General features: G+C 35.9%; 1 protein-coding gene across 1 annotated transcript in view; it reads left to right on the top strand.

The window, feature by feature from the left end:
* LOC108741430 (G1/S-specific cyclin-D2-like) overlaps positions 1-18,331 on the top strand; it is a 41,174-nt gene that overhangs the window by 17,422 nt on the left and 5,421 nt on the right. The window contains exon 5 of the mRNA XM_018476244.2: positions 12,526-12,671. Within this exon, the coding sequence (XP_018331746.1) occupies positions 12,526-12,671 (146 nt within the window). The remainder of the gene's footprint in view (positions 1-12,525; positions 12,672-18,331) is intronic.

Here is an 18,331-nt window from a genome sequence, read left to right on the forward strand (position 1 = left end):
TCTTAACTTCTCATGGGTGTTTAAGGGCAGTATGGAGCTTAATCGATGATCTCAGATCTGGCAATAGTTTTCATTTTATATTAAGTCTTTTTAAGTCTTTAATCTTTTAAGTAAAATTGCTTACGCGTTTTATATACCAATGTTTATGTAGTTTTTAGGCTTTCACGACCGGCGTCTATCGATGCTGTATTTTCTTCCGGGCTTTTTGGCCGTGGTCCGTGGAATCTTGCTTTCGTAACTGATGATCATGACTCAGCACCTGCCCAGTCACCAATGAAGATGCCGTCAGCAAAGAACGGCGAAACGTCTGTGAAAGCAAGATTCCACGGGCCACGGCCAAAAAGCCCGGAAGAAAACACAGCATCGATACCAATGTTTATGTTTTTCTTGTACCGAGGGGGTTAGTAGTTTGTATAAGAGTAATTCATTTTAGGAAATGTCATGTTAACATTTATTTCGATTGGGCAACGTGATTAAAAGCTTCTTTCCCATCGGTATTACGTACTGGGCTCTTTTTAGTTGGAGGTACTACCTGCCTGATGAATGGATTTTTCTCTGTGTTGTTGTGTCGGCTGTATCGACATAAAATACGAAAAGTTGTGTTTTATACTTGTCGACGACAGATTTCCACATTTCAAAAATTCGACATCGAAAAAAAATTAAAACTACTTTGCTTACTACTACTTATAATAGAAACTGCTTGTAACGAAATTGAAGAGATCGAGTATTAAAGTGAGCGCCAAATCCTGTGGCACAATTCCTGTCGTAATCGAACAGGCAGCCTTTTACGTTTCCTGTGTGAAAAGTCTTAAAAAAAACTAAAAAAGATTCCGTCTTCTATTTCGGGGTGTCGTGCCGTATTTGAACACGTCTTTACATGTAGCATGTACTTATTATCATATTGACCTACCGACCACTCTAGGGTGTCTACAAATATGCCTAGCGCATTCCGTACCATTAGTTACGAACAAATATTGCCGCTTGCAGCCACCGATGGTCTTGATGACAGGGTGAAGACCTACCAATTCTTCCACCATACATGTGTACATGTACCATTTATGTAAATATTTGACGGCGGCACATTCTTTCACCATTTAATACCATATCTACTAAACTGAATCTAACAATAATTCCCTTTGTAAAAGAGAATTGTTTCATTCAGTAGTAAGTTAATTGTTGATTCTTGTACTCTTACTCCAAAAATATCTTCACCAAAAATATTCTTCTTCCTTCTTCGTTCCTACCGGGTGTCACAACACCACACAGCTTGTTTAGAAACCCGTGAAAAAAATTCCTAAGACAATTTACTGGTTTTGTTAACATGTTTCAGAAAAAGCATTCTCCATGTTTACCTTCATTCATTCATTCATTCATTCGATTGGCGGTAAACACACATACGTATTTGACAAGTAAGAGCAATCAGCGTTTAACATTATTTCATGTCGTCGGCCAATTACGCGAAGCTGCTACAGTTTTTTCTACATAATTGTGCACATAAAATTATTAATATACACGGTCAAGCCATCAGGCCAACTAAGCCAGCCGCTTAATTGGAAAAATTACGTTCACCATTAATAACATATTTATAACTCTATTGGTCTTTTTAATATTTTTTTTTTGAAAAAAGAAAACAGAGCTGCTGTCCGATTTGCCGTTAATTTGTTGGCGCGCTCGAGAACAAGAAAACGGTCAGTAATATGTATTAATAATAGCTTTACAGGTTTTAATGTCATCCCGTCTAATAGTCCCTAACCGAGCATGACAATGGCGCCTTCGGGGTATTAAACATTTTTTCCTAATGAATTTGAGTTAATTTGGAGTGAATAAAAATCAGATGGTAATTAAATATTAATCACTCGTAAAAGTTTCTTAAAAGATTTTACAAAAAAATGATTAGTAAATCGACAATTTCCTCCTGTTGCCCTTGCAGCAATGAAAACATAATCTGATTGATCAATTAATTATATTTTTTAAATTGTAGTTTTCTCATTTTTTTATCCTTTCTCAAGCAATTGAATATTTGAGTAGACCGGATGGGATATATTACGTTCGCCATTATTTGGACAAGAAGTTGCGTACACACGCCATGTTGGCGATTCATAAGGAAACCTTAGTTGGTGGATGAGTGGAAATATAGAGACCTATTGGGTCGCGATATTTGTTTTATATATTATGAAAACGCACATAGCCGAAATGTTTTACCCGTGTAAAAGTAAACAGGCTTGTGATGGAAAGAAGAAGTCATGGCCGGGCAACTATGCCGGATGGCCGAAGAAACCTCGTGAATGTTAAATCGTCTCTTTATTTATACGTTCAACCGATTCGCTTTTAATATTATGAATCACACCGTCAGTTACATGGGCTTTAACTCCAGGATGAATTCGTCCTAATAAACCAGAATTGTGCCAGATTTTTTTACTGTTCCCCCTTGATATAAATCCATGCATATAATAGACGACGTAGAACGGTTACTATTAGAAAGATATCCAAATATCTAGCAATGATCTGAATTACCGGCAGATCTGACACTATTCTTTGGATCCAGCCGGGCACTGGATAGTAGCACCGGATAATTCTACCAGATATAATAATGCAATATGTATAACAACAAAACCTACCTAATAATGATAGGTAATTAAGATTATATTGGGATAGGATTTATCAATTACAATACTATTTCTTATTTCGATATAGATCTTTTGCGTTTACATTTTCTGTTACAATTTCTATAGCTATCCGATACCCGGCAAAATCACTATGCGGTGCATCTCTAATTGTGTTATTCTGTATCATTTTTAAGGAAATTGAGTGTTTAAATTTGAATGATTTTGCATGGGAACGGTTTGGTGGCGAAGACGCATTTTGTGGTCCTTCGAGCCGGAGCCAAAGTGTAGGTATGCGGCAGCAGGTTTTCCGACTCGACTGAGAATGAACGGCATTTCGCGGGTAGTAAGGGCATTCATAAAACGTAATTGGCATCAAGGAATCTCAGGAGAAGAATAGGTGTACACTTTTTGCAAATCTATAAACCGCCGCACCGCAATACCATGTGGGAGTATTGTTTTAGCGGCTGAAACTTCTTCTCAGCTTTGCCGTTTTATAGGCCATTGCCTGGCCCTGCGCCGCGAAATACCAAACCAGACGATGCACATATGTATAAGCGTGCATATATATATGTGTGTGTATGTGTGGAGTAAGTACGTGATGGTACTTGTCATGGTGGTCTCTCTAACCTTGAACCATCATTCAAAAAATAAGGGACAGTTCTCTTCTTAATATGCAATGCAGTGGTAAAGGGTTATGTAGTTGCTACCAATAATAGATAAGTGATAAATTATTTTAAGTTGACGCTAAATTGGAAAATATCCCACGATTTAGAGGCAAAGAGCCTCCAAACTGTAATAGATAACCAGGCGTTTTCATTCATTAAGTAATTTCCGTTATTTTGATCTGATTTTGAATAATGTAAATGGTTTCTAGCTCATTAGGTCTTGGTATTGACGTAATGAGGATTGAGTCTCCTCAAAATTAAGTTTGTCGTGTTTTATAATGAGAATTTGATCTACTTCCTCAAAATTTCCAATCTATTTCGTAATTCGCAGTTCAATGTTCTCCCTTATATATAGGCACAACATTTTTGGTTTCATTTTTACATTTTCCTGTTACGTAGGTATTGATTGTGTGCAGGTCAATAATGTATTTCTCGCTTTCAGTTTTCGCACGTCCCTTGTATAAAAGCGAACGAATGCCACACACATTTTCATACATCGAATTAATTAAAATTGTTGCTGTAGTTGATTACAATACTCGGTCTACAGTCGGCAATTGATTTAAATGCCTATGTTTGTGTGTATAATTGTACTTTCATTTATCTAACTTTAGACTTTGTTGGATACAAATAAGGAGTTTATTACTGTTTATGGGTATTTTTATTAATTAATTAATTCTTTTACAAAATGGACTTCATTTGGTTGAAAAATATTTCGAAAAACTCAGTGTTTAGCAACTGAATTTTTGACAAATTCACTCCTGACCTATAACTTTATTTGTTTTATATCTATATTCTAATATGAATTAAATTTTTAAAAATGTGAAAGAAATTATTTGAAATATATTGCTATTAAAAATTTTACTGGTAAAGATGTACCAATAGGAAAAACCTTTTTTAATTTCCCTTATTTCAGTCATTATCTATACGTAACTGCAACAATTTTCTTACTTTTTGAACGAGGTGAAAATTTTACTAATTCCACTGATTAAAATATGGATAATAAACAAATTTGAGCAAATGGAACTTAACTATTATTCAGTTTCACCAAAGAAGTCAGGAATGAATATCTGAGAATCCAATGGAGATAAACTAATATGACGATCTATATCCAATCAATTTTTGCATTTCGAACAGGGCAATCCAATCTAATTAAAAACATCTTACTACAATTACTAATTGCTAGAATGGAATCTTTCACCAGTTATTTTTGTAAATAAAAGTACAATTTTTATCATGTGGTAGGTAGGAGGTACCATTCACTAACTACGGCTTCTTTGAGTCTCGTCCAGCTTCTCTGTTCCAAACTCGCTTGTATTGGAAACTCACCGACAGGTTGGTTTTGTGCATATATATCTGCGTGTTGTGTATTGCAACCCTCCTTGGTCGTGATTGAAGCTGCATTCCAGTCTTCGTTCTCAATGTGGAGGCGAAATTAACGTGTAATTAGCCGACTCGGCGTTCTAGCCATTCGAAATTGCCGCTGCCTACACTTACCCATTGCACCACATTCGCACTAACAATAAATAAATAAATACAATTAAATATAATACCCAATTATACGTATTGGTTTCGGCTATACATTTGTCGCAAGGTGAGAGTGAAATTTTAGAATTTTAACGGATGTTGCGTGCGCAGTATGCAAGTGGCAACGGATGTTGCGCAACCGACAAAGGCAAGCGTCAGCGGAAGTGTTAGAATCTGCTTTGGCGAGCGCCGCAACGCGCGATTCAATCCCGGCTCATACAGCATCTATTTTGTACTTTTTTACCTGCATTAATTACTTACATTATTGACAATTAGGCCGAAAGTACTTACTGAAATGAATCAAAATTGATCGTAAAAAAGCTATTCTGATGCAAGGCAGTAGCGTCTCTTTAATGTGTCACACTGATAAGTCTAATACTACTTTTATTAATCGCCATCTTGGTTTATAGAATATGCAAGATGGAGCGTCATAATCTCAACATTATTATTAATGACGAGATTTCAAAAATCAAAAAATGATCTACATACAAGTATTTGTTCAGATTTGGTTGATTTTTTTTTTAGACAGTGACGTTTACCTACTGCTTTGCCTCGTTCCCACCCCCAGAAAGACCGTTGATAATGTCCTAGTTTAACTCGGACGTTTTCTGCAGTCTTCGGTTGTATTATTTATTATTTTTTTTGTTTGATCATTGCTCTAATTTAGTTTTGAAACCTGTTCCGTCCGCCGAGGCGTCGTAGTGTGCACGCAGACAAAATACGCCCTGGCAAACCTGTCCGTGTATACGTGGGTACTAGCGTTTTTTTTCGCCGTGTGCCCGATGGTCCAACGAGCCGAACCGTGCATATATGCATGTGTGGCAGGTATGCAAACATCGCGGTAACTTATTGCAGCGTAACGGTATGCGACCGCATGTGCGGTCTGCGGCCATACCCCCCACACATACAGATATACTGGTAGGTACGTTAGTATATACACGCCTTATTAGAGCCTTATTCCAACGGATATTTCCAGAAAGAGTTGAGCGAAAGAGAGAAAAAAGGAAAGAACGATGTGCGTTAACGCTCTCGTTGAAGTTTATTGCTTGTTGGATGTCAATTTAATCGAATCTCAATTAAACGTGGTCGTTTAGCATTGTTGGGAATATGAATGCAACTTCCTCTCTTCGCTATACAAACGAATTCCACAAAATAAGTTGCATGAGTACATGATTGTGATAGTTTATCGCGTTTCCTTAACGCTTTTCTTTAACCATTTGTAACAATTCTACCTACACCGGAAATATTCAATCCCATTTCTATTTTTGCTTATAAAACATAGTAAATTGTTTTCAGTAGTGACGGGTGAACATTGAGCACATGTGTGTTATGCCAACTGTCAGAAAATAAAAGAATAACTAACACATTCAATTAACTTATCAGGAACTATTTTACTGGCTTTCTGTTTTATTGCCGGTTGGATCTGCGCTGTAATCGACGTAAAATATTCATTTACCAATTAAAAATCCAGTGACACTCGGTGCTCGCTGCAAATTCTGCAGCCACTTTAAACTATATACGAGGGTGGATTGATAAGTTTCCGGCCTAACCAAGAGATGACGCCACTAGGCCTACCTTGAGGTGACATTCTATAGTACCATCCTTGGATAGCTTGTAGCTATAGTTTCAGCCCGATCTCCTTGCTAGNGATAATAGTAGCAAACCTGTAAATGTTTAAGGTACTTAGGGATATCCAATTATATCTACCTATAAATTGTAATTAGGTTAGGCAATTGGTACATGGGATAACATTTTGGATAGGCACTAGATGGATATTTAGCATGCAGCCTTATAAGACTTATCCACACGTCAAACTCTGTACATTGTGTCTGGATGGTAGACAGATTTTCAGGGTCCTCTCCGTCAGACGGATTGACCCCCAACGGAGTCAGTTTAAAGATAAAGAGGGTTAACAAGATGAGTAACCCCTTAGTTTAGGACAGGTTACTCACTTCACTCCACTTTATTTCCTTTCTCGCTTTTATCTTTCACTGTCCATACACTAATTGTAAGTCTTTGGGATACGGGTGGTGCACCAATATCCTGCGGTCCCTAAACTTTCTGATGCCCGTCGAGGCTTGCGATAGTTACTAATGATCTTACCGAGATCGCTTCCCTGTTGACAGGTTAGCTAAGCTTCATTTAGTTTCTCAATTGGACTTATTGGCAGACTTGCCTTCTAGATTTCTAGTTACTTTTCGTTTTTTGTCTCTAACTACTCGGAAGTCCTCACAATTTTGCATGTGCACCAAAATCACTCACTACAAGGTGAAGACTGGAAGATTTTTAAGAAGATACCTGGATTTTTGAAGAACACGCGAGCTGCAGAATATGCATTTAATTCTATGAAATGACTGCAATACAGGAGTAGGTTACTATTTTGCGAATGAGCTAGTTTTATAATGTAGGGGGGTGGGGGATAGAGATGAGTATAGAATAGGGGGATAGGGATGAGTACAGAAGTCAGATGTCACATAATAATTAAGTATTTCTATTAACGTTTACTTACAAAACCTTGCGTTCTGGACTTTCCCAGTCCCTATGAACAAATTTCCGCTGATTATTTCGTAAGAGATGATATAATAATACTCATATGGCAGTTACAAGTTTTTATGTGTAGTATTCAATCTGTTTTTGTACCATAAGTTTTCGGAAAAACCTACAGTTGCAAAGGAAGTGTACGTATATCGAATGTCCTTATCCAAAAGCAGCTGTGATAAGTCTGCTGGTCGATAATGCATCATACACCAAGTAATATGTAATGTATGTCATATTATATACGATTATGTATTTATGAATGGGGTTTATGTAATGCATCGTACGCATTGTAACAATTCAGTGTACAATCGAGACTTGTGCTCCTTTTCGTGGAAGAACGGATGTAGGGTGACGCTTTTGAGTTTTCTTTACAGACAGACCGATTTACGTATTGCGGATATTATTGCCTTTATCGAACAGACTTCAGTAAGTATAACTTATTCCCCTCGAACTGTTATCTTGAGAATTGAACGGCAAATACAAAATTTTTAGTACTGAATATAAAAGCAAGGGGGAGTTGGAAATAGCTTTAAATAAAATGGAAGCGATTTTGTCAAAACAGTACTATATGAAAATAAATAAAAGTAAAACAAAAATACTACTATACAAGGGAAGAAAAAGTAGGGAAAGAGCGAATGTAAAGATAGGAGACGAAAGATTAGAAGAAATGGCGGATTTTAAGTATCAAGGAAGTTAGATAAGTCAGGACGGAAGGAGTAGTAAGGAAGTAAAGCAGAGGATAACGCGACCGATTAATGTAGAAATTCGAAAAAGATTGTTAAAGGTGTATATTTGGGAGCGCGGCGCTGTACGGGTGCGAAACATGGACGGTGAGCGCGGAGGAAAAGGTTAGAAGCGTTCGAAATGTGGTGTTATGAGGATACCATGGACAGAGAAGGTTAGAAATGAAGAGGTATTAGAGAGAATAGGAGAATAAAGGAAGTCTATGGAAGTCAATAAAAAATAGGCGAGATAGGTTGGTAGGACACCTTCTTAGACATGAAGAGTGTCAGAGGTATATTAAAAGATAAAATAGGAGTTAAGAGGAGTAGAGATAGACCTGGATTACTGTTCGCAAATAGTTAAAAATGTGGGATGTTCTAGTGTTAGGGAAATGCGAAGATTAGCTCAGGAGAGGGAGAGTGGAGGTGCATGTCCAACCAGTTTTAGGACTGACAATCCTGTAATGATGACGATAAAAGTTTTCACTAGAAGGATTTTGAATCATATGGTTCTATTTTTACGCATTACTCGCGATAATATCTTATTAATGGTTGTCTTTTGTAATGGAATTGGAAAAGCAGAAAAACTTGCTCCTGGAAGATCGGTCCTCTCTCATGATCAAAGCTTTCTGCGGATGTATGAATTTAACAGCGAAACGAATTCATTCACGCATAAGATCGAAAGCTAAATTGCCGCTAATAAAAAGTATAACCAAGTGCTTGACCGTTTTTGCGAGGTGGGGAAATATTTTGGAAGTCTTGTAGCTCTGTCTACACATACACGGTGTCTTGATTTGATGACATCAGAGGTCTTTGACCGTCTTCGTAATAACGAATTCGCGCACAGGCAGCTTTTACATTTGCAAATTGATGAATCACACTTTCTTCCAAAATTTTTCCTACAGTATCTTCGTATGTAATCCTTTAAACCATACCCTACCCCACAGGATCCATAGAAATCTGAAGGAGATCAACACAACTGATGTGTTTTGCTGATAGTCTTTAGATCAATTTTCAAACAATTGCTGGAATCGCAAAGATACGCATAAGAAATACATCAAACTAATAGAGATCATTAAACCGTTATTATTTTCAGTTTTTCCTAGTTTTTACTTGATCTGTGAGCAGAATTAATACTAAAAGTCTACTTTTGTTATGGATCCTTGCTCTCGCTCACTGATCATCAGGATTTTCTTCTTAACTTTCATGTTTGACAACAACAAGTTGTACTTGCTGCAAATGTCTAGGAATGACACCAATTTATCGAATAATCCTTTTTAATATATATATGTAATTGTGTGTTAGTTTGAATTATTTGAATATTAAGCACAATTTCTTGTGTAACGCCACGGGAAGTGGATAATGGATCGGTTAAGTAAGTAGTACATTCCAGACAACAAAGTTATTGCCATCAGCGAGCTGCTTTTGCAGGATTACTGTCCTTTTTATCTTCCTCTGTAGAATGCACCCTTGGCTATATGTAATTCCCACGAACCAAATTAGGAAGAAACAGGAAAGCCAAGGTTACCAACTTCAGCACGAAGAGGATTCTTTTGCTTTGCTTGTCATCTGCTAGTTAAACGTAATAAGTTAAAAAGAACGCTCTCGCTATACCATACAGCGTAATAGTCAACGAGTTATATGTAAGCCCATTGCTGGTTTAAATGTTCTGTTTAAAATGCTATTATTTCTATCGGCTCATCATTATAAAAAAGTGTTATTGATCAATTTCACTGGTAAATGAGTTTTTTGTCGTAAATGGTTGCGTAGGCACTACTTATTAACGAAAAATTATTAAAGGTGTTTTACATTTTAACATCTGAATACATGGGAAAATACTGCTCATTCTTAATACTATTGGAACACCTTATCATGTTGGTATTTTCTTTCTGTTTTCGAAAGTGGTACAAATGTTTGAATTGTTTTAAAGTTTTACGTCTCCTAGTATCGAAAATAAGGGAGTGAGGGATGGTATTTACCAGTATGAGGTAATTAACAGATAGAGGAATGGACAAACGAAGACACACCTGTGCATTTGTGAGAGACATAGCTGACCAAAATTATTATAGTCATTTAAATTTTTAACATTTCTAGAACTTCTTTTTTGTTGGTCACTTCTATATGTAAATCGAATACAGCAATTATGCATAGGAATAGTTCTCAAATGTTATAAAATATAGTTTTTTGTAATACCATTAAATTTTACTCACACAGATACCTATCCCTTGTAAAAATGCTGAACAAACTTTTGTACAAGAACGCAAATTTTTTCGGGTGCTAAAAAAAGACCTGATTGAATTTTTAACCCGAGTCCGTTAGTTCTGAGAAAGGCCAAACTTGACTATCTCTTTGCTAGTCTCAAAGTATATGTATATACACCTATACACACACACACACATACACATAGGTGTTTAGCTTATAAGTACAATAAAAAAGTTTGAAACTTGTTTTGGTCAATGCCCACTGTAGTACAGGTACATGTCACCGAATGATGATTGTAAATGAAATTTATGACATTAATTATACTAATCATACCTACTTCTGGGTATTTATTCTATACATTTGCATGAGCTTTTCGTTTGAACACAATAGAGTACTTACTTTGAAATTGAAACTACCATTTTGGATTTCTGTAAAAATTTTACTTTCAATGAACGAACGGATGAATGAAAATTGTTGCCTTATTCACAGGTGAGCATCTTCATAGGCTTTACTTCCTACAAAGACCTTTGAGAAGGAACTACATTAAAATTATGGATACAAGTAGGTGTCAACTGTATTGTGTGAATTGTAAATTATGCACACGTCATTCGAAGACATATAATTTATTGTAGGATAGGTCAATAAACTCAAAAAGACAATATGGAGTTGTCTGTCTTATTACTGTCTAGGCCTAGGATGTTGCAAGCAGCAAACTAAATAGCATTTAAATGACCAATTGTGGAAACCAGTCAGAATTTTTCGTAACTTATTATTCGTACTGATGATTACGCTCTAACGTAATAATGCAAATGGTTGACTGTGTGGTTTTAGTTAATGAAGAACACTACCAATAATATTAAAAAGTTAAATATTAATTGTGCCAATACAGGAAATTAGGGAAAACGAAAATAAAGTGATAGAGAATGCCAAAGAATGAAACAACCGAAAACTTTTAGCAATTAGCTGCTTTAAACTATTAAAGTGCTAATTTTCAGGGTCTAGGACAGTCTGGAACAATATTCTTCTATTAATAATTCATTTTAAGTACGTGTCGAAGATCACCGAAAAAATTTAATAATTTGATAAATTTGTTCGCAAGATTATCAGGATAAAACTAAAGTTCCTAAATTTTTAAAATTTATTTAGAGATAGAATATATTTCAAGTGTGTAGGTACTAGAATTTATTTCTCGAAATCAAACATTACTGACAATGAATAGTGTACTTTGTTACCTCATCTGTTCCTGATGGCTGCTAACTATAAATAGGGTAAAATTTGGAAATGATTGTTAATTGTTTATTTAGAGTGTGCAAGGAAAGGTCACGTACGTGTTGGATTGGATTTTTGAGAGATGGTACAGCATCCATCAACTACCTACCACATACATATTAAGAATGAATGCTGGCTGCAGCTTCAACAGGTACTTTCATCACGTTCAGATCTTGTCTTTCAAGACGGCAAAACGCACACTAGTAATTTAAAACTAATTTTGTCTTTAGCCTTGCATGCACAACTCTGTGTCGGCCGATGGGCCGCCGCTTCGATTTTGGTTGTTTTTGGGTGTTATAATTATGTGGCGAACCCCCTTTGATTTTTTGCGTTGCCCAGACGACCGTCTTTTCGCAAGTTCTTTAATACCTAGTTGCATTCAAATTGCCGAGGAACGAAACCAGCTAAAATGCACAAAGTAAAAATTGCCTCAATCGACCATTACAAAATTCTATACTACAGGAGTGCGAATATTGCATAACGGAAACTCCGTATAATGTGAACAGCATATCAATTTTTGGTACTAGACCACCCTATACTTTGAACAAACAGAACCTTCGCTTATGGAAACGATATCTATCCATGTTATTCTTGAAAATTGATACTTCGGTGTTGATGTTGCGATATTTAGTTAATGATGAACAATGCAAAACCTTAAATACTTCTAGTCTTGTTACATTTTGTAAGAGCAAGACTGCTAGACTAAGACTAAGAGATGCTGCTTTATTCGAATATTCACTTTAGTTGTTGCAAAGGGGTTGTGCAAATTTTGAATTGCTAAGTATAATTTTATTAGATAATAATTAAAAACGCTTAAATATGGTAACCTGATAGGCGTCCGAAGAGAGTGACGTATAAAAAGACTAAGATTTTTGACTGGAATTTGTTATATAGTGTATTTGTATATGTTTTTTATTAAACATAGATTCTTATGTTTCAATAGAGTTCTTGGATATCAGAATTTTATTATTTTACATTGTATAATTTTCATTGTTACAGAATTCGAGTTTACGAGGTACCTTCCAAGTATGATAGCGTGTGGAAGTGTGGTATCGGCCCTGTGCGGTTTGGGGTGGATGGCAAAAAGCGGAAGAAATTTGACAGACCTACTTAAAATGTTGCACGAAATCACGTCGATTGAACAGGTAAGCAATTCACTGTAACAGTAACTAGCAACCCTCCTAATCTGTATTTTCTTTGTTTTTATTCTGAAGAGTCGCGTCTGGAGTTTTCCGAAGGAAAATTTGATAAGAAACGTTCATATGAACTAGTGCTGACCTGATTCGGGTCTAAAGCCGTTGTTGGTTGGAATTGTTTCCACTCCAACAGAAGACTGCCTTTAGATTCTAATCAGGACAGTACCAGTTTCCCAACTGACTAAAAGAGTCTTTATCAATTTGTTCCATCCCTAATATTTACTTCTCTACAATGCTGCTCAAATTCCATAACGATTTCTAACTCTTCTGTCCTTAAATATCATCCCTACATCCTTAAATATTTTTTACATCACCCATTTAACATTCATCGTCATCATCATAAGGTTGTCAGTCCTAAGACTGGTTGGACACGTACCTCCATGCTTTCCTATCCTGAGCTAAACTTCGCATTTCCCTAAAACTAGAACAGCCCACATCCTTAACTATTTGCGAACAGTAATCTAATCTAGGTCTACCTCTACCCCTCCTAACTCCTGTTTCTGCCTCTAATATGTCTCTGACTAGANCCATGTATGTACTAAATCACTTGACTAATTAGCTATTAATAAGAGCTAATAGTAGCAAACCTGTAAATGTTTAAGGTACTTAGGGATATCCAATTATATCTACCTATAAATTGTAATTAGGTTAGGCAATTGGTACATGGGATAACATTTTGGATAGGCACTAGATGGATATTTAGCATGCAGCCTTATAAGACTTATCCACACGTCAAACTCTGTACATTGTGTCTGGATGGTAGACAGATTTTCAGGGTCCTCTCCGTCAGACGGATTGACCCCCAACGGAGTCAGTTTAAAGATAAAGAGGGTTAACAAGATGAGTAACCCCTTAGTTTAGGACAGGTTACTCACTTCACTCCACTTTATTTCCTTTCTCGCTTTTATCTTTCACTGTCCATACACTAATTGTAAGTCTTTGGGATACGGGTGGTGCACCAATATCCTGCGGTCCCTAAACTTTCTGATGCCCGTCGAGGCTTGCGATAGTTACTAATGATCTTACCGAGATCGCTTCCCTGTTGACAGGTTAGCTAAGCTTCATTTAGTTTCTCAATTGGACTTATTGGCAGACTTGCCTTCTAGATTTCTAGTTACTTTTCGTTTTTTGTCTCTAACTACTCGGAAGTCCTCACAATTTTGCATGTGCACCAAAATCACTCACTACAAGGTGAAGACTGGAAGATTTTTAAGAAGATACCTGGATTTTTGAAGAACACGCGAGCTGCAGAATATGCATTTAATTCTATGAAATGACTGCAATACAGGAGTAGGTTACTATTTTGCGAATGAGCTAGTTTTATAATGTAGGGGGGTGGGGGATAGAGATGAGTATAGAATAGGGGGATAGGGATGAGTACAGAAGTCAGATGTCACATAATAATTAAGTATTTCTATTAACGTTTACTTACAAAACCTTGCGTTCTGGACTTTCCCAGTCCCTATGAACAAATTTCCGCTGATTATTTCGTAAGAGATGATATAATAATACTCATATGGCAGTTACAAGTTTTTATGTGTAGTATTCAATCTGTTTTTGTACCATAAGTTTTCGGAAAAACCTACAGTTGCAAAGGAAGTGTGTAAGTATATCGAATGTCCTTATCCAAAAGCAGCTGTGATAAGTCTGCTGGTCGATAATGCATCATACACCAAGTAATATGTAATGTATGTCATATTATATACGATTATGTATTTATGAATGGGGTTTATGTAATGCATCGTACGCATTGTAACAATTCAGTGTACAATCGAGACTTGTGCTCCTTTTCGTGGAAGAACGGATGTAGGGTGACGCTTTTGAGTTTTCTTTACAGACAGACCGATTTACGTATTGCGGATATTATTGCCTTTATCGAACAGACTTCAGTAAGTATAACTTATTCCCCTCGAACTGTTATCTTGAGAATTGAACGGCAAATACAAAATTTTTAGTACTGAATATAAAAGCAAGGGGGAGTTGGAAATAGCTTTAAATAAAATGGAAGCGATTTTGTCAAAACAGTACTATATGAAAATAAATAAAAGTAAAACAAAAATACTACTATACAAGGGAAGAAAAAGTAGGGAAAGAGCGAATGTAAAGATAGGAGACGAAAGATTAGAAGAAATGGCGGATTTTAAGTATCAAGGAAGTTAGATAAGTCAGGACGGAAGGACTAGTAAGGATGTAAAGCAGAGGATAACGCGACCGATTAATGTAGAAATTCGAAAAAGATTGTTAAAGGTGTATATTTGGGAGCGCGGCGCTGTACGGGTGCGAAACATGGACGGTGAGCGCGGAGGAAAAGGTTAGAAGCGTTCGAAATGTGGTGTTATGAGGATACCATGGACAGAGAAGGTTAGAAATGAAGAGGTATTAGAGAGAATAGGAGAATAAAGGAATTCTATGGAAGTCAATAAAAAATAGGCGAGATAGGTTAGTAGGACACCTTCTTAGACATGAACAGTGTCAGAGGTATATTAAAAGATAAAATAGGAGTCAAGAAGAGTAGAGATAGACCTTGATTACTGTTCGCCAATAGTTAAAAATGTGGGATGTTCTAGTGTTAGGGAAATGCGAAGATTAGCTCAGGATAGGGAGAGTGGAGATGCGTCTCCAACTAGTCTTAGGACTGACAATCCGGTAATTATGACGATAAAAGTTTTCACTAGAAGGATATTGAATCATATGGTTCTATTTTTACGCATTACTCGCGATAATATCTTATTAATGGTTGTCTTTTGTAATGGAATTGGAAAAGCAGAAAAACTTGCTCCTGAAAGATCGGTCCTCTCTCATGATCAAAGCTTTCTGCGGATGTATGAATTTAACAGCGAAACGAATTCATTCACGCATAAGATCGAAAGCTAAATTGCCGCTAATAAAAAGTATAACCAAGTGCTTGACCGTTTTTGCGAGGTGGGGAAATATTTTGGAAGTCTTGTAGCTCTGTCTACACATACACGGTGTCTTGATTTGATGACATCAGAGGTCTTTGACCGTCTTCGTAATAACGAATTCGCGCACAGGCAGCTTTTACATTTGCAAATTGATGAATCACACTTTCTTCCAAAATTTTTCCTACAGTATCTTCGTATGTAATCCTTTAAACCATACCCTACCCCACAGGATCCATAGAAATCTGAAGGAGATCAACACAACTGATGTGTTTTGCTGATAGTCTTTAGATCAATTTTCAAACAATTGCTGGAATCGCAAAGATACGCATAAGAAATACATCAAACTAATAGAGATCATTAAACCGTTATTATTTTCAGTTTTTCCTAGTTTTTACTTGATCTGTGAGCAGAATTAATACTAAAAGTCTACTTTTGTTATGGATCCTTGCTCTCGCTCACTGATCATCAGGATTTTCTTCTTAACTTTCATGTTTGACAACAACAAGTTGTACTTGCTGCAAATGTCTAGGAATGACACCAATTTATCGAATAATCCTTTTTAATATATATATGTAATTGTGTGTTAGTTTGAATTATTTGAATATTAAGCACAATTTCTTGTGTAACGCCACGGGAAGTGGATAATGGATCGGTTAAGTAAGTAGTACATTCCAGACAACAAAGTTATTGCCATCAGCGAGCTGCTTTTGCAGGATTACTGTCCTTTTTATCTTCCTCTGTAGAATGCACCCTTGGCTATATGTAATTCCCACGAACCAAATTAGGAAGAAACAGGAAAGCCAAGGTTACCAACTTCAGCACGAAGAGGATTCTTTTGCTTTGCTTGTCATCTGCTAGTTAAACGTAATAAGTTAAAAAGAACGCTCTCGCTATACCATACAGCGTAATAGTCAACGAGTTATATGTAAGCCCATTGCTGGTTTAAATGTTCTGTTTAAAATGCTATTATTTCTATCGGCTCATCATTATAAAAAAGTGTTATTGATCAATTTCACTGGTAAATGAGTTTTTTGTCGTAAATGGTTGCGTAGGCACTACTTATTAACGAAAAATTATTAAAGGTGTTTTACATTTTAACATCTGAATACATGGGAAAATACTGCTCATTCTTAATACTATTGGAACACCTTATCATGTTGGTATTTTCTTTCTGTTTTCGAAAGTGGTACAAATGTTTGAATTGTTTTAAAGTTTTACGTCTCCTAGTATCGAAAATAAGGGAGTGAGGGATGGTATTTACCAGTATGAGGTAATTAACAGATAGAGGAATGGACAAACGAAGACACACCTGTGCATTTGTGAGAGACATAGCTGACCAAAATTATTATAGAGTCATTTAAATTTTTAACATTTCTAGAACTTCTTTTTTGTTGGTCACTTCTATATGTAAATCGAATACAGCAATTATGCATAGGAATAGTTCTCAAATGTTATAAAATATAGTTTTTTGTAATACCATTAAATTTTACTCACACAGATACCTATCCCTTGTAAAAATGCTGAACAAACTTTTGTACAAGAACGCAAATTTTTTCGGGTGCTAAAAAAAGACCTGATTGAATTTTTAACCCGAGTCCGTTAGTTCTGAGAAAGGCCAAACTTGACTATCTCTTTGCTAGTCTCAAAGTATATGTATATACACCTATACACACACACACACATACACATAGGTGTTTAGCTTATAAGTACAATAAAAAAGTTTGAAACTTGTTTTGGTCAATGCCCACTGTAGTACAGGTACATGTCACCGAATGATGATTGTAAATGAAATTTATGACATTAATTATACTAATCATACCTACTTCTGGGTATTTATTCTATACATTTGCATGAGCTTTTCGTTTGAACACAATAGAGTACTTACTTTGAAATTGAAACTACCATTTTGGATTTCTGTAAAAATTTTACTTTCAATGAACGAACGGATGAATGAAAATTGTTGCCTTATTCACAGGTGAGCATCTTCATAGGCTTTACTTCCTACAAAGACCTTTGAGAAGGAACTACATTAAAATTATGGATACAAGTAGGTGTCAACTGTATTGTGTGAATTGTAAATTATGCACACGTCATTCGAAGACATATAATTTATTGTAGGATAGGTCAATAAACTCAAAAAGACAATATGGAGTTGTCTGTCTTATTACTGTCTAGGCCTAGGATGTTGCAAGCAGCAAACTAAATAGCATTTAAATGACCAATTGTGGAAACCAGTCAGAATTTTTCGTAACTTATTATTCGTACTGATGATTACGCTCTAACGTAATAATGCAAATGGTTGACTGTGTGGTTTTAGTTAATGAAGAACACTACCAATAATATTAAAAAGTTAAATATTAATTGTGCCAATACAGGAAATTAGGGAAAACGAAAATAAAGTGATAGAGAATGCCAAAGAATGAAACAACCGAAAACTTTTAGCAATTAGCTGCTTTAAACTATTAAAGTGCTAATTTTCAGGGTCTAGGACAGTCTGGAACAATATTCTTCTATTAATAATTCATTTTAAGTACGTGTCGAAGATCACCGAAAAAATTTAATAATTTGATAAATTTGTTCGCAAGATTATCAGGATAAAACTAAAGTTCCTAAATTTTTAAAATTTATTTAGAGATAGAATATATTTCAAGTGTGTAGGTACTAGAATTTATTTCTCGAAATCAAACATTACTGACAATGAATAGT

Source organism: Agrilus planipennis, unplaced genomic scaffold (genome assembly GCF_000699045.2).
Source record: "Agrilus planipennis isolate EAB-ADULT unplaced genomic scaffold, Apla_2.0 scaffold275, whole genome shotgun sequence".
In the NCBI taxonomy this organism is placed as follows: Eukaryota; Metazoa; Arthropoda; class Insecta; order Coleoptera; family Buprestidae; genus Agrilus; species Agrilus planipennis.